Here is a 23,190-nt window from a genome sequence, read left to right on the forward strand (position 1 = left end):
TCTTAATGGAACATGTATCATGGTATTCTAGCTTAGAAATTCAGGTAAATAATGGACCAAGACCACATATTGAAATAAACATGCACAACGATCCTGGCAGGCTTTTTTTGACGGGTTGGTGTCAGTTGCCGGCGCCGTAGCAGGTGAATCTACGTTTTGTCGGTTTTCGATTGGAACTATGAATTTAAGATGTTCATCTGTCTGTGAGGTCATAATAGTAAAGTTAACCGAGTAAAACCATGTGGGATTTATAGAATCGTTCACGTACAACGGAGTAAGATAAGAAATGTAACGCGGGGTAAATTCTAACTTACCAAACACGAGACTTATCATTGAACTTTTGATTGATAATAAATTAAAAAGTTGTTCAATAATAAACATTGCTATCAACTGTATCTCCTTGCAAAAAAATCGCTGGACAACATTATCTTGTAAAATCAGTTTATTTGTGGCACTGGTTTGACACAGCACAGATCTCATTATAGGTTCTATGTTAGTCCTTCTGACGTGGGGGTCACAGGTTCAACCTTTGATAATACCTTTATATACATCAACCATTACTTTTAACGACAAGGGCAGATTTCATCTTATCTTTGCCAAGTAAGGTAATTGTCTGAGCAGAACCAGGTCACCACACTTGTGTTGGGTTCCGCGACGGCAAGATGGAAACTTTGCTGGCTTTGTCCCTTTGCATCGTCGCAGGTAAGAAACCTACTACACGACATGTACATGTGTTTAATGTTGCCTCATTAATGAAATATTTTTGAAATTAAACTCGCCATTAGTTATTTTTCTTAAATGATACAATTTTAACTCTTCAAGTCAAGCTTTCTTTAAACAGACAAATTGATTTTATTCAAATGTAATCGAGATTGCAAATTTTAGTTTTTGTATATACGAAGTTAATTAACTTTCTTATTATAACTGAAATTTGAAACATGCCAAAAATAACAAATAACAAAAGGAACCTGCATACATTGTAATCCTGATGGGCTTTTTTCACATTGTCTTTCTTTTTATATTCCCGTCTAAACATTCCGTGAAAAAAAATCGCCATTAAAATGTGACACATTAACACTGCTATATCATGTCAATGTTCTCAAAATAGCGGTAACCTGAACGGATTATTAAATGACATGAAACGAGTAGATACACAATCCCTGTAAATTCATCACAAGATCTGTTGACATAATTTATTCTTATTCTCAAAATGGCCCACAAACACACACACAACCCCCCCCCCCCCCCCCCCAAAAAAAAACCCCCAACAACAACATTTCTGCAGCGTACTTAGCTTCATGATACATTGTAAATACACTTTATATAAGAGAACTTCTGGTTCTGAGGAAATTGTCTAGATTTATTGAAAACACGCTATGATTACATGCGATCTCTTGTCGTATATATGACATACGACCTGTGACAGGACATTTAACTCTTTATAGCACATATAATTATTTTGAAAAATAAATACAATCTTGGATAGGACACATATTCGTTGATAGGGCATACTAACTTTGCATGAGAGGACAAAAGGAGACATACGATTTCTCATCCTTGCGAGGTGGGCACGTTATCAGAAATCGATAACACTGACATGGACATTTCCAAATTAACTTTGTGCTGTTTTGTTCGATTAAAGATATCCCTCGAAGGTTTTGTTTGTTTTGTTTCTGTTGCTTCCACGTATGTCCTCCTGTGTTATTTTACCTGTTATCTACAATGTTCCTGCGTTGTGGCATTCGTAATGTCATTGTTGATTCATGTAAAAATCTCAGAATGTAACATGTTTGAGAAGTAAAATCACTAGGAAAAAGAAGGACGCACCTACTGTTAGCTACAACAGAATAAATTTTTAATTTTCAACAAATATTTCTTGTTAACCATGCCGTAATAAATTCCAACTGAAGGTCACGGCCAGCATCACGACCTGCTCAAAATTGGTTTGTCGTTAAAAGGTGATTACTCATTATGCAGGTATGGAAAAAATTCTACATTTTACATCCACAGGTGAAGCATTTTATTCCACCTTTAATTACATATGATACATTAATGTTTCCTAAAATGATATTATTAAAAAACCAATGCTTTCTAAGTTCAACTTGTATGGTAGTGTAAGTTCACTTGATCTTAGATAAGACAAGAACATGACCTATATAAGGAATGGCTAATCTTACCACTGGTTATGTACTAAAGTCCTAGTTCCAAGTTTATTAGCGTTCTGAGTTACTATCATGTTTAAACAAATCATTGGACGTGTTAGCGATGGACTAACACCATTGTATTTTTATATAAATTGATACCATTATAAGAACTATTGTATTATACTGAAAATGAACATCGATATAAAAAATATTTCAAGTATTGTATTCAAATACCGGTGCCACACATTTTAAATAAAGACTAAGACTGCTTTAAACACAAACTGAAATTGAAAACTAATTTTGCGAACTTTCGAAAACGTATGTTTCCTTTGTCAGGCAAAGAGTGTAAATGAGTTGAAAACAACTCACTAAGCCGCAGTGAGCCGAATCAGTAAAGTCAGTTGTCAAACATCATAGAGACATTTCGCCCAATTGTACTCTTATACTGCTGGCAGTCAGGGGGACGGATACCATGTTTACCCATTCCGCCCCTTATTGGATGTTAAAATGGGGTCATGAAGACAACTCAGTTGGTGGCCCCCTAGTCTCTGTTTATCGAATCCCCTTCCCTCCTAACCCAGATGGATTCTTTGACTTTCCTGACTTTCCAGTGGTCCTCCTTTTCGAGCACTTTCGAGTTGTCCACGTCTATGGTGTAGTTGTGTGTGTTAGCATGGTCTGACATGGCTGATGTATTGTATTGCTTCTCCGACGCATTCCTTGTATTTCTAGTGTAGACTTGATGTTTAAAGGCGTGTTCCAAATTTCCGGCCAGTTTCTCCGACGTATGTAAGGCTGCAGCTGTTACATGGAATTTGGTAAACCACCCCTGTTTTGTCTCTTTTCAGCAACTTATCATTTAGATGAACTTATAGCTGCTTGGTGGTGTTGCATGGTCGCATAGGCGTGCTGATGTGATGTTTGCGCCACACTATTGAACGTGTTGTAAACACCCCTCTTATTTATGGAATATTCACCATGGCGTTAGTTTCTCTCTGGGTTTATACGATTGTGTTTCTTTGGGCCATTCCCATCGCTTTTATTTTCCATTTGTTTTTCACTTCCAAGGTATTTCTGTTCAGTTACGATGTTTATGGATCTGATAAGGAAAGTGCGAACTATCCCCAACTTCTGATGCAAGGGATGGTGTTGTGCGTTTTTTTCTGTATATCAGCAGTTTGATGGAAACGGGAAAGGGGGGTCTAACCGTCTGTCTGTCTGTCCGTTTGTCTGTAGACATAAATCTTAACTTTGTTCTCACTACTCTCCCCAAAGAACTGTATGGATTTGAATAAAACTTATTACACCTAACACTTACCCTGATGGGACACATTTCTAGTTTGTGTTTTATTGATGAATTTGAACAAAAGCACAACCACTGTTACTTTTACTTATTACATTCTTTATAAATCCCAGTTGCGGCCATCCAAGACCCATGCACAAATTACCGGGATATCTCCGAGCCCCATAGAAGCGTGGCGTTTATCCCCGAGGGTACGGATAGACTTATCTGTGATCATGCTCTGATACAGGGCTGGTATAAATTCGCTAATGGAGACATGCCGACATCCTGCGTCCCAACATATCACTGTGGCACAAACGCCCCCATTTGGTTCAACGGTCATTTACCCTCTGTGGCTGATGGCATTATTACTGGAAAAGCTTGTATCAATTTTGGTCAGGCTTCCAGCGCAACGGCCTATGGTGGATCCTCCTGCTGTCATCATTCCCTGCCAATCCAGATAAAGAATTGTGGAGCTTTTAACGTTTATCATTTGGCCAGGACACCTGCCTGTTTCATGGCATATTGTGCAGGTAAGTAACGATGTAACATCGACCGTTGGAGGTCCTAGTGTTTACCCTCATAGTTATTTTAGTATACAGTTATAGACTGGGTATGAGAGTAATAGCAAATCTATGATCCCCCGAGGTGAAAAACTATTTCCAGAGGCGAGGGAAATGGTTTTTCACCAAGGGTGACCACTAATTTGCTATTTCCCGAATTACCCGTTCTATTACTATTTTATTATAACGAAACCTGACAAATTAAGGCAATTTAACAAATGAATTTACTAATTCATGTCTTTAAACAATTTCAAAGAGAGAAAAAAACCAATTGGAAGTTCTGTGCATCGTCGTTGATGACATCTTCATTTCTAGCATTCAAAAATTGTTTATGTAGGCCGTATTTAGTCCCATCAGAGACGTAGATATAATATGTACGTCTCTGGTCCCATCCACGTTTTGAAGTTCTGCATAAAACTTGCGTGGACACACGTTCATCTCCTCTGTGTTTGCTTTGCCCTAACCGTCGATGCCTTCGGCATTCCGTTCTGTTAGTTAAATGAAACATGGTGTGTACATACATAGTTAAATGTAACATGGTGTACAAACATAGTTAAATGTAACTTGGGTTGTACATACATGGTTAAATGTAACATGGTGTGTACATACATAGTTAAATGCAACATGGTGTGTACATACATAGTTAAATTCACGTGGTGTGTACATACAAAGTTAAATGTAACATGGTGTGTACATACAAAGTTAAATGTAACATGGTGTGTACATACAAAGTTAAATGTAACATGGTGTGTACATACAAAGTTAAATGTAACATGGTGTACATACATGGTTAAATGTAACATGGTGTGTACATACATAGTCAAATTCACGTGGTGTGTACATACAAAGTTAAATGTAACATGGTGTGTACATACATAGTTAAATGTAACGTGGTGTGTAGATACATAGTTTAATGTAACATGGTGTGTACAAACATAGTTAAATGTAACGTGGTGTGTACATACATAGTTAAATGTAACATGGTGTGTACATACATAGTTAAATGTAACATGGTGTGTACATACATAGTTAAATGTAACATGGTGTACGAACATAGTTAAATGTTACATGGTGTACAAACATAGTTAAATGTTACATGGTGTGTACATACATAGTTAAATGTACCATGATGTGTACATGCATAGTTAAATGTAACATGGTGTGTACAAACATAGTTAAACGTAACGTGGTGTGTACATACATAGTTAAATGTCACGTGGTGTGTACATACATAGTTAAATGTTACATGGTGTACATACATAGTTAAATGTATCATGGTGTGTAGATACATAGTTAAATGTAACATGGTGCGTACATACATAGTTAAATGTTACATGGTGTACAAACATAGTTAAATGTTACATGGTGTGTATATACATGGTTAAATGTAACGTGGTGTGTACATACATAGTTAAATGTCACGTGGTGTGTACATACATAGTTAAATGTATCATGGTGTGTACATACATAGTTAAATGCAATACGGTGTATACATACATAGTTAAATGTTACATGGTGTGTACATACATACTTAAATGTAACATGGTGTGTTAATAAATAGTTAAATGTTACATGGTGTACATACATTGTTAAATGTTACATGGTGTGTACATACATTGTTAAATGTTACATGGTGTGTACATACATAGTTAAATGTAACATGGTGTACATACATAGTTAAATGTTACATGGTGTGTACATACATTGTTAAATGTTACATGGTGTACATACATTGTTAAATGTTACATGGTGTGTACATACATAGTTAAATGTAACATGGTGTGTACACACATAGTTAAATGTAACATGGTGTGTACATACATAGTTAAATGTAATATGGTGTATACATACATAGTTAAATGTTACATGGTGTGTACATACATTGTTAAATGTTACATGGTGTGTACATACATTGTTAAATGTTACATGGTGTACATACATTGTTAAATGTTACATGGTGTGTACATACAAAGTTAAATGTAACATGGTGTACACACATAGTTAAATGTAACATGCTGTGTACATACATAGTTAAATGTTACATGGTGTGTACATACATAGTTTAATGTTACATGGTGTGTACATACAAAGTTAAATGTAACATGGTGTACACACATAGTTAAATGTAACATGGTGTACCTACATTGTTAAATGTTACATGGTGTGTACATACATAGTTAAATGTAACATGGTGTGTACATACATAGTTAAATGTAACATGGTGTGTACGTAAATTGAATGTTTTATAGTGAACATATTCATACAAAACTGGTACAAATACTATGGTGTAAAAATTGCATATGTTATTGTTTAACAGAGCTACATACACATAGCTATGCTTGTTGCATTGAGATGTTTCAAAGAACGATTCTAGAATATAATATTGCGTTCTTTTATGACAGGAAATCAGCATGTGTGTCCAATTGGTCAAACAAACATCGGCTCCAATAAATGTATGGGTACGTATCAGTTAGACACGTTAAGTGGAATAATCACGTGGTGACATTGGTGCTTCTGTTTGTATATCTTTAAATATTTACGTTATGATAGGTATCTTGACACTTGGTGAATTAACTTTGATTCAAATCTATCGTGCAGCTATCTTAATGTACTGCTACCAGTAGAATAGATATAAAATAAAAAACAAAATGGGATCATACAATTTTATCATATCATATATCCATGTCAACGTATTTACCAAATCAAACTGATTCGTGGGTTCTTGAATTTCAGTAGTCACCTTTATCAGCAATAAATGAATTCTTAATCAGACAAAAAACCATCTTTTGTTTATTTTTATTTAAATGTTGTGTGCTGAGAAATTCTGAAATACTGTTATGCATGTATATTACTTTATTTAGACTATGAAAGTACATAATGTATTTGTCTTGTTAATTGTATAAACAAATCTCAATGTATCTTCAAGTTGAACGGGAAGGATTGGTATTTCAATCACAACACTGTAGGTTTTTGTATAAACTTGTATACAGAACAAAAACTGTTTTTTTCTGCGATTATGGAGGTGGAAGGACTTATCAGTTCACTGAATTTATAAAATGCTGGTCTTTGATGGTGTTTTCTGTTTTCTTTTACATTCGTGAAGACCTCTATCCCAAGATGACGCATTTCCCTACCCTGGGCCAGCCTTACATCGACCCTAACAACCACGTACAGTTTCCCTGCCACATCCCCTTCCCCAAGGGCGAACCTGATGTCGCATTTGATGTCACGTGGACGGTGGACGGACAAATGATCACGGATCCTAACACGAACGCACCAGTGGTGACCACACTGACCGGAGACAACAGAGATGCGTTACTTGACAGCATACATATGGAGGGTCACATGGGAAAAACAGTAAGACATTTAAGCATTACACAGCGTTCAGTGCAGAGCGAGATTACTATTACTCTGAACAGGACCGACGCAGTTTCATGATCTTATAAGTGTTTTTGTTTTTTTCTTTATTCTAAAATAGAATTTAGTATAGTAAATACATATCTTATTCCTTGATCACACCCCAGAGCCAACGTAGGCCAGTTATAATCGAAGTTATAAAGATAGAATCACATCACGACACATTCGCGATATAAAGTGCCACCTTTTATATAATTAATATGCTGATATGTGCCTTTATTTTCTTACCTACTGCTCTAATAACACATTGATTCAAAGTATCTTCATCAATCGTTATTTCTAGTCTTTTTAAAATGATTTTTTTTTATATATAAAGTGTTATAATGTATTATTGTGTTTTACATATGGTGTACCAATGTATTATTGTGTTATGTAATTAAATAGTGTTACAATTTATCACTGTGTTATATAATTATACAGTGTAACAATGTATCATTGTGTTATATAATTATATAGTGAAACAATGTATTATTGTTTTATATAATTATATAGGGTAACAATGTATCATTGTGTTGTATAATTATATAGTGTAACAATATATAACTGTGTTATATAATTATATAGTGTAACAATGTATCATTGTGTTATATAATTATATAGGGTAACAATGTATCATTGTGTTATATAATTATATAGGGTAACATTGTATCATTGTGTTATATAAGTATATAGTGTAACAATTTATCACTGTGTTATATAATTATATAGGGTAACAATGTATCATTGTGTTATATAATTATATAGGGTAACAATGTATCATTGTGTTATATAATGATATAGTGTAACAATGTATCATTGTGTTATATAATTATATAGTGAAACAATATAGTATTGTGTTTTATAATCATATAGGGTAACAATGTTTTGTTTTGTTTTATATAGGTTGTAGCGATATTTAATTGTGTTTTATATAGGTGGTAGCGATGTATTATTGTGTTTTATATAGGTTGGATCGATGTATTATTGTGTTTTATATAGGTTGTAACGAGGTATTATTGTGTTTTATATAGGTTGGAGCGACGTATTATTGTTTTATATAGAGGTTGTAGCGATGTATTAGAGTGTATTTTGTTTTATATAGGTTGTAGCGATGTATTATTGTGTTTTATATAGTTTGTAGCGATGTATTATTGTGTTTTATGTAGGTCGTAGCGATGTATTATTGTGTTTTATATAGTTTGTAGCGATGTATTATTGTGTTTTATATAGGATGTAGCGATGTATTATTGTGTTTTCTATAGGTTGTAGCGAAGTATTATTGTGTTTTATAAAGGTCGTAGCGAAGTATTATTGTGTTTTATATAGGTTGTAGCGCTGTATTATTGTTTTATATAGGTTGTAGCGATGTATTATTGGGTTTTATAAAGGTTGTAGCGATGTTTTCTTTTGTTTTATAAAGGTTGTAGCGATGAATTATTGTGTTTTATATAGGTTGTAGCGATGTATTTTTTTGATTTATATAGGTTGTAGCGATGTATTATTGTGTTTTCTATAGGTTGTAGCGAAGTATTATTGTGTTTTATATAGGTCGTAGCGATGTATTATTGTGTTTTATATAGTTTGTAGCGATGTATTATTGTGTTTTATGTAGGTCGTAGCAATGTATTATTGTGTTTTATATTGGTTGTAGCGATGCATTTTTTTGCTTTATATAGGTTGTAGCGATGTATTTTTTTGATTTATATAGGTTGTAGCGATGTATTATTGTGTTTTCTATAGGTTGTAGCGAAGTATTATTGTGTTTTATAAAGGTCGTAGCGATGTATTATTTTGTTTTATACAGGTTGTAGCGATGTACTTTTTTGCTTTATATAGGTTGGAGCGATGTATTTTTTTGCTTTATATAGGTTGTAGCGATGTATTATTGTGTTTTATAAAGGTCGTAGCGAAGTATTATTGTGTTTTATATAGGTTGTAGCGCTGTATTATTGTGTTTTATATAGGTCGTAGCGATTTATTATTGTGTTTTATATAGGTCGTAGCGATGTATTATTATGTTTTATATGGGTTGTAGCGATGTACTTTTTTGTTTTATATAGGTTGTAGCCATGATTATTTTGCTTTATATAGGTTGAAGCGATGTATTATTGTGTTTTATATAGGTTGGATCGATGTATTATTGTGTTTTATATAGGTTGTAACGAGGTATTATTGTGTTTTATATAGGTTGGAGCGACGTATTATTGTTTTATATAGAGGTTGTAGCGATGTATTAGAGTGTATTTTGTTTTATATAGGTTGTAGCGATGTACTTTTTTGCTTTATATAGGTTGGAGCGATGTATTTTTTTGCTTTATATAGGTTGTAGCGATGTATTATTTTGTTTTATATAGGTTGTAGCGATGTACTTTTTTGCTTTATATAGGTTGGAGCGATGTATTTTTTTGCTTTATATAGGTTGTAGCGATGTATTTTTTTGCTTTATATAGGTTGTAGCAATGTATTATTGTGTTTTATATAGGTTGTAGCGCTGTATTATTGTGTTTTATATAGGTTGTAGCGACGTATTATTGTTTTATATAGAGGTTGTAGCGATGTATTAGAGTGTATTGTGTTTTATATAGGTTGTAGCGATGGATTATTGTGTTTTATATAGGTTGTAACGATGTATTATTGTGTTTTATATAGGTTGTAACGATGTATTATTGTGTTTTATATAGGTTGTAGCGTTGTGTTATATAATTATATAGTGAAACAATGTATTATTGTTTTATATAATTATATAGGGTAACAATGTATCATTGTGTTGTATAATTATATAGTGTAACAATATATAACTGTGTTATATAATTATATAGTGCAACAATGTATCATTGTCTTATGTAATTATATAGGGTAACAATGTATCATTGTGTTGTATAATTATATAGTGTAACAATATATAACTGTGTTATATAATTATATAGTGCAACAATGTATCATTGTCTTATGTAATTATATAGGGTAACAATGTATCATTGTGTTATATAATTATATAGTGAAACAATGTAGTATTGTGTTTTATAATCATATAGGGTAACAATGTTTTGTTTTGTTTTATATAGGTTGTAGCGATATTTAGTTGTGTTTTATATAGGTTGTAGCGATGTATTACAGTGTATTGTGTTTTATATAGGTTGTAGCGATGGATTATTGTGTTTTATATAGGTTGTAACGATGTATTATTGTGTTTTATATAGGTTGTAGAGAGGTATTATTGTGTTTTATATAGGTTGTAGCGAAGTATTATTGTGTTTTATATAGGTCGTAGCGATTTATTATTGTGTTTTATATAGGTCGTAGCGATGTATTATTGTGTTTTATATAGTTTGTAGCGATGTATTATTGTGTTTTATGTAGGTCGTAGCAATGTATTATTGTGTTTTATATTGGTTGTAGCGATGCATTTTTTTGCTTTATATAGGTTGTAGCGATGTATTTTTTTGATTTATATAGGTTGTAGCGATGTATTATTGTGTTTTATATAGGATGTAGCGATGTATTATTGTGTTTTCTATAGGTTGTAGCGAAGTATTATTGTGTTTTATAAAGGTCGTAGCGAAGTATTATTGTGTTTTATATAGGTTGTAGCGCTGTATTATTGTTTTATATAGGTTGTAGCGATGTATTATTGTGTTTTATATAGGTTGGAGCGATGTATTATTGTGTTTTATATAGGTTGTAGCGATGTATTTTTGTGTTTTATAGAGGTTGGAACTGATCTGAATGGCCTAACTATAACAACGTTATGTTGGATATATTATATTAAGAATATTTAAAACGGACATTTTTTTTGTAGCTTAAGTGTAACGTAACATCGTATCACGCGACATCACCGGGAATTAAAAGTGATACACTCAGCAGCAACGGATTCTGGGCAGGAATCAGGGTAAGCACAAGTTTCTTATCAAATCCTACTGTGTATCACTGAGGATACATTCTGACAAAACTTTTCCCCAAATATATAATTTCACAGTTGGATCTACTCATAAACTAAGACACCAAAATACATATCATGAATCAATAATGGTCTAACTGTAGGTATTATTAGGAAAAAATGACGAGAAGGCAAAGCAAATTAAAATAATTCATATCAAATTCGAGGAAGATCTTTTTAAAACAGTCAAAATGACAGCGAGTTTGAAATTAATTTTATAAATAACTCTAAATCAATATCCGATTAAATGTTGTTGATTTGTTTTGTTCCTTACCGTGTGTGTATAGAAATTGGACTTTATAACGTGACTGTTTTCTACACGAAATAACCGTATAAGTAGGACATTATTTCCTTGCTGTCGTTTGTTTAGGCCTCCACCAATGCCATCATAGTCGACGAGAAAGGTGCCGAACAGGAAGTGACGTTGGAGTCAACCGTGCCTATTCCCTGTAACGACCCACATAAACAAGCCTGTTCCGTCTCTGTAGAAATGATGTCATCTAAAGATCCATTCGGTATGAATTTATGTCTCCCAGATAACCTCATTCAGAACACCTCGCCCCGATTTCAGTTCCTCCCAACGTGAGCGAATCGGCCGAGAAGTTCCGAGTGCAATAACCTAAACTCCCATTATCTGGATATCTTGATACTAGACGTTAAAATTCCGGAACAAAACTTCTTTTCATTTTTTTTTCTTTCCAATATGTCCGTAAGCTTTTGAATGTGTTAATATGTCAGTGCGGATATTTAGGCTTAAGGGACATCACGCTTGCAATGCATCTATTGTGTCACACATCTGCTATCGTATTAACGATATAAGCTAAATTGAGTCTGTAGGTATCAGTAAGTAGCAGTAATTCATCATTATATGACTTAAATGATAATGCAGTATTTTATTATATTTTCTGAGCAGATATATCCACGTCATCGTGTACATATGACTTAAAATACGACAACGTCAGTCACACCTACAAGGCCACAATCAAGGTCACGGCCACACGTGACTTCGTCAAGGACGGTGACCAGGTTCACGAGCTTGCATTCCGTCCTCTTCTGACGTGGCAAAGTCCAATGTTCAACGGTTATAATATCCATCCCATACAGGTACACAGCGGCTTAAAACATCTGTAACATTATAACAGGTTCAATGTCAGATAGAAATATGCCGATACTCTGTTTGTATGTCTTGTATATGTCATGTATTATAATTTGTTTCAAAATTATACCAACAATTTTGATAGAAAATAATAGACAAGTTAGAATCGGTAACGTCAGAACGTGATACAATACGTACATTTCATTGGCTAAGCATTCCCGTCAAATTCTTCTTAATCATGTACAAAAGTTTATCGACCTGCAACACCCTTCCGACCATTTCAAAACTTTAATTTTACATCTTAGCGGTATTTATTATATGTTTAAATTTTAATGTCTGGTTATTAATTTAAATATGATGTGTAAAATACCTGTACTTATGAAAACAACGTCAACTTCTCCTTGATGATCACCCTACCGGGGTTAACGACTTCAAAATAAGCGATTTATTAAATATTGGGAAGGTGTGCAAGGAGCGGAAATGCCAGCACTATAACGATTTTGTTGTTAACATGTACCCACTCCCTTTCGTGGTGTAAGGTTTTATGATACACTAGGTCTCAAATACAGAATTATTATCTTTGGAGACAGAAAAAAAATCACTTTGAATGATAGGTTGATTTTTGTTTATGTGTATATGTGTAAATTGTAACCAAGCAAAGATGTCATGTGATCTTTGTTGTACAAATATAATTATATACTTACCTTTGTCTGCAGACAATTATTATGCTTCAGGGATTTTTACTTGTAAACCGTAACTTTGACAGGTTACATCACGTGACAGGCCGCACGCTCTCTGTTCTGCTTCCGGTGACCCGCACTTCCGACAGATAGACCGTAAAGGGTAAAACCTACATTTACGTTGTAACTTGGCATTGGTTGATTGCTTACATGACGTCATGATCAGACGTATGGATAAACCATTCAGCAGTGCTACCGCCGTGATTAGTTCTTCTAAAAGTTACCTGACAAGAAGTTTATTAGGTGAAATGTGAGGAATCGTAAGGAAATAAGCGAAGATCTTCAACGTTTACCATAAAACCCCCCCAGAAAATAACGTTCAGCGACATCAAGATGCTTTTTTTTTTTTTTTTCCAGTAAAACTTTTTTGCCCGAGTCAAATTCTGATTATCATTTGACTCAAAACATATTAGAAAACATTGATATTGTACAGAAAACATCATAACAGGTTTGCATAAAGTCAACGTGGCTTGCAATGACACGATGCTAGATAAACAGTTTCCCCCCCAAAATATATATATATACAATTATATTTCAGTCGACTAGATGTGTATGAAGTCGGTGATTTCATAATGTACAAAAGTACAACAAGGCCGTTTGAGGTACGTATTTTGAGGTACGGATTTATGTTTAAATCGTGTCTGTTATAGATATACATAGTACAGCTCATCAAAACGTATTTAACGAATATATTAATAACTATATGCAACTTAAACACGATGCAAAGGAGTTAATGCTTCATTATTTTTATAGCCGACTATATGTCATTCATATACTTGTATGTCTTGGCTTTGCCAAGTTCCATACTCTTAAAACATATTTTCATTTTTTTTCACACATTGTTAATAAAATAGTGATATAAATAGGTTAATAAGAGCGCAGCTCTTCTTGCGCCGAAGAAGCGAAGCTCTTTTCTGGTTACATGTACGAACAATTGAAGTCATGGTAACGTCGAAATACTATGCTTCCAAAATCCTTCGTCACGGAAGTAGCTAGTATAGAGTTACCGCGGTCCTATTTTTACGATGCTGTTTAGCTTTGCTACACATTCTCAAAAATATCTTTTTATTTGATATTTTTTTTCTGTGGTTATATAAATTCATGACATTAAAAATTATAGAAACTGCAGCTTCTTTCAAATTTTCAGTCTTTTCTTCTCTCCACCAAAACCGGAAGTATATAGTAACTACCAAATCAGACGGAAATCCGGATATGTTTGGGCTATTGTGATTATCTTTTTACACGATTTAGAGGAATCAGACAAAGTATATCACGCCGGAAATTGGAATTTAATCACCGATATACTTATCTTTTATAATAACAGATAATAACAGTTATATACATCTTCAAATATGAAGTCTCTCTACTGGGCCTCACTACTTTCCGCAACATTACGCTGAGGCCATAGACGGGGCAATTAAATGCAACAGTACCAAATGCATTTGTGTTTTCTCTTGAACTGCATAATTCATTCGACTGTTTTTCTTTACTTATTATTAATTTTACATTAATTACTTTATCGCTATAAAACGAATAAATAGATATTATTTTAAATAATGTTATTTAGAAAATAAGATTGAAAAAACAGCATTTAGACGCATGCTCGTTTCAGACAATGCCTGTTTTCAAAATGAATGATTTTGCCCAGCAACAGATTCAAGTATATTATAGAAAAAATACAGGTACATTTTGTACGTATTAAAATGGGTAATGTTATAATTCAAAAATTATACAATACTATCGAAACAACTGTACGAGCTTCACTCTCTCCATGTCATGCCTGAGTCATATTATAAAAATCAATTATAGGTACATTTTGTATGTATTAAAAAGGGTAATGTTATGATTCAAAAATTATACTATACTATTGAAACAAATGTACGAGTTCGCTCTCTCCAGGCCATGCCTGAGTCATATTATATCTTGTATTACAGATTCAAATAAGAACTTGGTCATGTGGACATTACAATCCTTGCATCTGCGCAATCGTGGCGAGGGAAGGAAATGACGTAGTAAGCATAGATATGTGCGAGAAACGAAAGAACCAACTTGCTGCCCCAGACGTCAAAATCCTATCAAATGGACCTTTACATAGTATGACTATCGACAGGGATACGTCTGGCAAAAATTTCTTCGTACGTATTAAATGGTGTTAATCAGAGTTTATAAAACCAGATCTTGGTAAATCCGCTCTTGGAACGAAAAAATAATGGTCACGAGGTTTGTTGTGTCAATTTACACTTAATATGACTGGTTCATTTTAAACTGATCAAGCCGACAAACTTTTTAAAAATCCTTTCCCTATACAGAGTCAGATGATAACGCATTATTGTGTTTGAACTTTGTTTTTTTTCCAAATTATGAATGTCTTGTGATAAAAAGAATCTTACATGCGTGTCCATGTCATACTGAATTTATCAAAAATGTCACACTCGCCTAAAGGCTCATGTCATATCAAATTATTGAACTGGTTTAATATATTCAATTTCCGTTGAACACTGATATAATATCCTTTATGTATCAAGTTGTTATCAAGTATGCCCATTAACATGCGTTTTATTTCCTACTGTAGTTAAACTTTGCATCTGGCACACGTCTAACGGTTGGCGCGCATACCACAGATTACCACCACACAGGCGAAATAGACGGTCACATGAGTTTGTCACTCCAGTCCCCCACAGATGACATTGAAAAAGCCGAAGGTCTTTGTGGAACATTTGATGGTCGGGATACCAATGATCTGGAAGGAGCGGATCATAAAATCTACGACTCACATCACATCAGAGACTTCTATCACTCCTGGCTGTGAGATCACCTGTTCTTGGAGCGGGTTTCATATTTTCATATTAATATTTTACTTATGAAGAATTAAGTCTCGTGGCAGATGCTGTGACTTTCTGGATAGAGACTGAAAAATTAGGGACCCTATTCAACATCAAAATAATATTAACAACGGTTGTCCAATCTTGCGTATTCTAGATAAAAGTATACCTCATTACAGAGTAGGGTAGTATCTGTTAACATATTTGAGATTAAAATAATCTTTCACACCTGATTGACTGCCGTTAATAATAGGTTGAGTACACAGTAAACAATTACAAACCTTATAGGAGATGTATCCTCAATTGTCCTGTATCACCAATGTGATGCGCCGCCACATATAGACCTTATGTTGACGTCCAATATCGGTCGCGGGAATGTTGTTTATCACGTGAACGACATCTAACTATTTACCCAGTTGATTTTTTGCTACGTCGAACGCGTTTCCTAAGTTCATCCAAAATGTATATGGGTGATAGATCTGGAGATTTAGTAGACAAATATTACATTTGGTCATTGTTTTGCCTCGGAAATGTCCTGCTGACGTAACTGGTGTGCAGGGTTGCGGTAGCGCTGCAGATATCTTATTTATCTCGATAACGAGTTCCAGTCAAATTTCAATTAGCAACAGCTTACCTTGTGCGATTACCAACACAAAAAACACCCAAAACCTTCACGGTATCTTCACCAAAATAGTCGCTTTCGTAGACGCAGTTGACCGCCAAACATAGGTTGACACACCCTGTCTCCAATCACAATGGGTCGGTCACCGTAGTAAATAACGTGATTCCATTTGTCCAAAAGACATCGGTGGTTTACCTGAGCCCGATTCAGGCGATTATTGCGATGACGTCGTGTCACAATAGAACTAGTTTAGACCCGTCGCGCGCGCAAACAACTGGATTTTCATGTGTATAATGTGGTCACTACTTTCGGAGACCGTGTCGATAGAAACCTGTCTCTAAGTAGTTTATGATGGTGGTAACACCTGGTATGTCAGTCCTTCGCCTGTCATAAGTCGAGCTAGTTTGGTTAAATGGTGCCACAGGCGAAAAATAGATATCAAATAGCAAGCTTGGCGTGTTCACTAACCATCTTAATAACTTACACCACTACAATAGCTACCTCTCGTTGTTGTCTTCGACAGTCTCGGCATTACTTAACTTATATTTTGTAACGATGGTGTACTAGCAACGTCACGTCAAATGTGACAAAAATCCTCTTACTCCTTGTTGTAGCCAACGCGTTACGAAACTCAACGAAAGTAAAGTGCAAAATGTAACCTAAAACAATGGTTCACAGCTACCTTTGTAGTTTCGAAAAGATTACTTAAAATTGAAGTCAACTGGTTGATCGATATGAAGCAAGAATTAATCATAAACAAAATTAGGATATATTGAAGATAGAAATGAAGTGGGATGTAATTAGACTTCCATTTCATACATGAACAAACATGTAAATAATTGAAAATGTTAAATGTATATTTTGTAACCTAGATTAATAAATCTTGAACTGTTTATCAAGAATTATTAGACTTACAAAACTTCATAATGATTTAGGTAATATTTTTTAGTAAGATTTAACATGCCACATGAAAACGGATGCCACGTGTAACATTTTCCAGTTTGAAGCCAGGAACCAGCATGTTTGATGCCCTGCCGTTGTTTAACACACGCTATGACCGTCCAGAAAGCCTCTGTAAATGTGACCACGCCAAGGCCGACTGTACAAAGTCTAAGGGCAATAACCCGGGTGCAAAGGTATATAATCTATTAGCTATATTAACATCATGTCTAACGAAAATACCTAATGTACAGGTAAATACTTTATATTTGATGTGAGAACAACTATCCTAATGTTCGGATTGTAAACCTGTTGTAGAACAACTACTCTAATGTACAAGAACATATTGTACAACTGTTGTGAAACAACTACTCTAATGTACAGGAACATATTGTACGCCTGTGGTAGAACAACTACTCTAATGTACAGGAACATACTGTTCATCTGTTGTAGAACAACTACTCTAATGTACATGTACATACTGTACACCTGTTGTAGAACAACTAATCCAATGTACAGGAACATACTGTACACCTGTTGAACAACAACTTCTCTAATATACAGGAACATACTGTACATCTGTTGTAGAACAACTACTCTAATGTACATGAACATACTGGACTCCTGTTGTAGAACAACTACTTTAATGTACAGGAACATAATGTACACCTGTTGTAGAACAACTACTCTAATATACAGGAACATACTGTACATCTGTTGTAGAACAACTACTCTAATGTACATGAACATCCTTTCCTCCTGTTGTAGAACAACTACTTTAATGTACAGGAACAAACTGTACACCTGTTGTAGAACAACTACTTTAATGTACATGAACATATTGTACACCTATTGTAGAACAACTACTCTAATATACAGGAACATACTGTACTCCTGTTGTAGAACAACTACTCTAATGTACAGGAACATACTGCACACCTGTTGTAGAACAACTACTCTAATGTACATGACCATACTGTACACCTGTTGTAGAACAACTACTCTAATATACAGTAACATTCTGTACTCCTGTTGTAGAACAACTACTTTAATGTACAGGAACATATTGTACACCTGTTGTAGAACAACTAATCTAATGTACAGGAACATACTGTACACCTGTTGTAGAATAACTACTCTGATATACAGGAACATACTGTACACCTGTTGTAGAACAACTGCGCTAATGAACAGGAACATACTGTACACCTGTTGTAGAACAACTGCGCTAATGAACAGGAACATACTGTACACCTGTTGTAGAACAACTACCCTAATGTACAGGAACATACTGTACACCTGTTGAACAACAACTACTCTAATATACAGGAACATACTGTACATCTGTTGTAGAACAACTACTCTAATGTACATGTACAATTGTACACCTGTTGTAGAACAACTACTTTAATGTACAGTAACATATTGTACACCTGTTGTAGAACAACTAATCTAATATACAGGAAAATACTGTACACCTGTTGTAGAACAACTACTCTGATATACAGGAACATACTGTACACCTGTTGTACATGTACATACTGTACACCTGTTGTAGAACAACTACTCTGATATACAGGAACATACTGTACACCTGTTGTACATGTACATACTGTACACCTGTTGTAGAACAACTACTCTAATGTACAGGATCATACTGTACACCTGTTGTAGAACAACTACTCTAAAGTACATGAAGATACTGCACACCTGTTGTAGAACAACTACTCTAATGTACATGTACAATTGTACACCTGTTGTAGAACAACTACTTTAATGTACATGACCATATTGTACACCTATTGTAGAACAACTACTTTAATTTACATGTACATACTGCACACCTGTTGTAGAACAACTACTCTAATGTAGATGAACATACTGTACACCTGTTGTAGAACAACTTCTTTAATGTACAGGAACATACTGTACACCTGTTGAACAACAACTACTCTAATATACAGGAACATACTGTACTCCTGTTGTAGAACAACTACTCTAATGTACAGGAACATACTGGACGCCTGTTGTAGAACAACTACTCTAATGTACAGGATCATACTGTACACCTGTTGTAGAACAACTACTCTGATATACAGGAACATACTGTACCCCTGTTGTAGAACAACTACTCTGATATACAGGAACATACTGTACCCCTGTTGTAGAACAACTACTCTGATATACAGGAACATACTGTACACCTGTTGTACATGTACATACTGTACACCTGTTGTAGAACAACTACCCTAATGTACAGGAACATACTGTACACCTGTTGTAGAAGAACTACTCTAATGTACAGGAACATACTGTACGCCTGTTGTAGAACAACTACTCTGATGTACAGGAACATACTGTACGCCTGTTGTAGAACAACTACTCTGATGTACAGGAACATACTGTACGCCTGTTGTAGAACAACTACTCTGATGTACAGGAACATACTGTACGCCTGTTGTAGAACAACTACTCTGATGTACAGGAACATACTGTACGCCTGTTGTAGAACAACTACTCTAATGTACAGGATCATACTGTACACCTGTTGTAGAACAACTACTCTAATGTACATGAACATACTGTACTCCTGTTGTAGAACAACTACTTTAATGTACAGGAACATATTGTACACCTGTTGTAGAACAACTAATCTAATGTACAGGAACATACTGTACACCTGTTGTAGAACAACTAATCTAATATACAGGAACATACTGTACACCTGTTGTAGAACAACTACTCTGATATACAGGAACATACTGTACACCTGTTGTAGAATAACTACTCTGATATACAGGAACATACTGTACACCTGTTGCACCTGTTGTAGAACAACTACTGAACAATACAGGAACATACTGTACACCTGTTGAACAACAACTACTCTGATATACAGGAACATACTGTACACCTGTTGTAGAACAACTAATCTAATGTACAGGAACATACTGTACACCTATTGTAGAACAACTACTCTAATATACAGGAACATACTGTACATCTGTTGTAGAACAACTACTCTAATGTACAGGGACATACTGTACACCTGTTGTAGAACAACTACCCTAATGTACAGGAACATACTGTACACCTATTGTAGAACAACTACTTTAATGTACAGGAACATATTGTACGCCTGTTGTAGAACAACTACTCTAATTTACAGGAACATACTGTACGCCTGTTGTAGAACACCTACTCTAATGTACATGAACATACTGTACACCTGTTGTAGAACAACTACTTTAATGTACAGGAACATACTGTACATCTGTTGATCAGACAAATACCCTTATGTACATGAGTGTACTGTTACTTGTTGTATAAAATATCTCGCCCAGGGGACGAAGTTTAACATGTCTTTGTGCGAAAATTGTTTGACTCTGATGCACTGCACTGTTTTACACCAAATTCTCACAGTCATGTCGTGAGACACGACACTACACCCCCTTTCAACATTTTGATTTTAAGATAGAGTACCAAAACTAGAGTTATCTTAACCGCACGTGCGTGCACAATATGCAGAGACAGTAAACGTTCTTACTGAAAGAAGAAGAAGAAGAATGATGATATTAAGAATAAAACAATTGTTTCATATCTGTTTTTCATAATATCCTTATGCGAAAAACTATTTGACCATAGTATTAAGTGCAATTATTTTTTAAACTATTCTTTCAGAACTGCAATGGTAAATGTACCCCATTCCAACCCCAAGGCGGTACCCATCCTCGTGATCTGGATTTCCCATTTGAAGCTCCGGTCAAACGAGATTTCAACACAAGTAAGAAATCCATAATGCAATTATTCAAATAGTCCCTGTTCCAGTCAACTTGCTGACGCAATAGCAAATACGAGCCATTATGTGGTACACCTCACGGTTCTCCAATTCTAAACAGTGCTTTCAATATCTATAACATGCACAATCAAAACGTGTTACGTTTTTATGTACTTAAACTGGTCGGTTGTGGATTTTCTTAAACAACATATATAGATAGAAATAAACGTGTCATGGTTAGTTATCTGTCTTTGTTTTGTGTCATGGTTAGTGATCTGTCTTTGTTATGTGTCATGGTAAGTGATCTGTCTTTGTTTTGTGTCATGGTTAGTGATCTATCTTTGTTATGTGTCATGGTTAGTGATCTGTCTTTGTTATTTGTCATGGTTAGTGATCTGTCTTTGTTTTGTGTCATGGTTAGTGATCTGTCTTTGTTTTGTGTCATGGTTAGTGATCTGTCTTTGTTATGTGTCATGGTCAGTGATCTGTCTTTGTTTTGTGTCATGGTCAGTGATCTGTCTTTGTTATGTGTCATGGTAAGTGATCTGTCTTTGTTTTGTGTCATGGTTAGTGATCTGTTTTGTGTCATGGTCAGTGATCTGTCTTTGTTTTCTGTCATAGTTAGTGATCTGTCTTTGTTATGTGTCATGGTCAGTGATCTGTCTTTGTTTTGTGTCATGGTCAGTGATCTGTCTTTGTTATGTGTCATGGTAAGTGATCTGTCTTTGTTTTGTGTCATGGTTAGTGATCTGTTTTGTGTCATGGTCAGTGATCTGTCTTTGTTTTCTGTCATAGTTAGTGATCTGTCTTTGTTATGTGTCATGGTCAGTGATCTGTCTTTGTTTTGTGTCATGGTCAGTGATCTGTCTTTGTTATGTGTCATGGTAAGTGATCTGTCTTTGTTTTGTGTCATGGTTAGTGATCTGTTTTGTGTCATGGTCAGTGATCTGTCTTTGTTTTCTGTCATAGTTAGTGATCTGTCTTTGTTATGTGTCATGGTCAGTGATCTGTCTTTGTTTTGTGTCATGGTCAGTGATCTGTCTTTGTTATGTGTCATGGTAAGTGATCTGTCTTTGTTTTGTGTCATGGTTAGTGATCTGTTTTGTGTCATGGTCAGTGATCTGTCTTTGTTTTCTGTCATAGTTAGTGATCTGTCTTTGTTATGTGTCATGGTCAGTGATCTATCTTTGTTATGTGTCATGGTTAGTGATCTGTCTTTGTTATGTGTCATGGTTAGTGATCTGTCTTTGTTATTTGTCATGGTTAGTGATCTGTATTTGTTATGTGTCATGGTTGGTGGTCTGTAATTGTTTTGTGTCATGGTTGTTTTTTTTCCCTGTCATGTGTCACGGTTTGTTGTTTATCCTTGTCATGTGTCACGGTTGGTTGTTTATCCTTGTTATGTGTCACGGTTGGTGGTCAATCCTTGTCATGTGTCACGGTTGGTTGTTATTCTTGTTATGTGTCGCGGTTGGTTGTTTATCCTTGTTATGGGTCACGGTTGGCTGTTTATCCCTGTCATGTGTCACGGTCGGTTGTTTATCCTTGTCATGTGTCACGGTTGGTTGTTTATCCTTGTTATGTGTCACGGTTGGTGTTCAATCGTTGTCATGTGTCACGGTTGGTTGTTTATCCTTGTTATGTGTCGCGGTTGGTTGTTTATCCTTGTTATGTGTCACGGTTGGTTGTTTATCCTTGTTATGTGTCATGGTTGGTTGTTTATCCTTATTATGTGTCACGGTTGGTGTTTATCCTTCTTATGTGTCACGGTTGGTGGTCTATCCTTGTCATGTGTCACGGTTGGTTGTTTATCCCTGTCATGTGTCACGGTTGGTTGTTTATCCTTGTCATGTGTCACGGTTGGTTGTTTA

General features: G+C 35.0%; 1 protein-coding gene across 1 annotated transcript in view; it reads left to right on the forward strand.

Moving 5' to 3' along the window:
• Positions 1–625: 625 nt before the first annotated feature.
• The window catches only part of LOC110441326 (von Willebrand factor D and EGF domain-containing protein-like), a 34,206-nt gene continuing 11,641 nt past the window's right edge, over positions 626–23,190 (forward strand). The window contains exons 1-13 of the mRNA XM_021484440.1: positions 626–702; positions 3,561–3,959; positions 6,392–6,448; positions 7,093–7,346; positions 11,185–11,274; positions 11,693–11,837; positions 12,236–12,426; positions 13,185–13,261; positions 13,697–13,760; positions 15,093–15,293; positions 15,731–15,963; positions 17,603–17,738; positions 21,223–21,325. Coding sequence (XP_021340115.1) covers positions 663–702; positions 3,561–3,959; positions 6,392–6,448; positions 7,093–7,346; positions 11,185–11,274; positions 11,693–11,837; positions 12,236–12,426; positions 13,185–13,261; positions 13,697–13,760; positions 15,093–15,293; positions 15,731–15,963; positions 17,603–17,738; positions 21,223–21,325 — 1,990 coding nt within the window. The 5' untranslated portion in view covers positions 626–662. The remainder of the gene's footprint in view (positions 703–3,560; positions 3,960–6,391; positions 6,449–7,092; positions 7,347–11,184; positions 11,275–11,692; positions 11,838–12,235; positions 12,427–13,184; positions 13,262–13,696; positions 13,761–15,092; positions 15,294–15,730; positions 15,964–17,602; positions 17,739–21,222; positions 21,326–23,190) is intronic.

Source organism: Mizuhopecten yessoensis, unplaced genomic scaffold (assembly GCF_002113885.1).
Source record: "Mizuhopecten yessoensis strain PY_sf001 unplaced genomic scaffold, ASM211388v2 scaffold715869, whole genome shotgun sequence".
Lineage (NCBI taxonomy): Eukaryota > Metazoa > Mollusca > Bivalvia > Pectinida > Pectinidae > Mizuhopecten > Mizuhopecten yessoensis.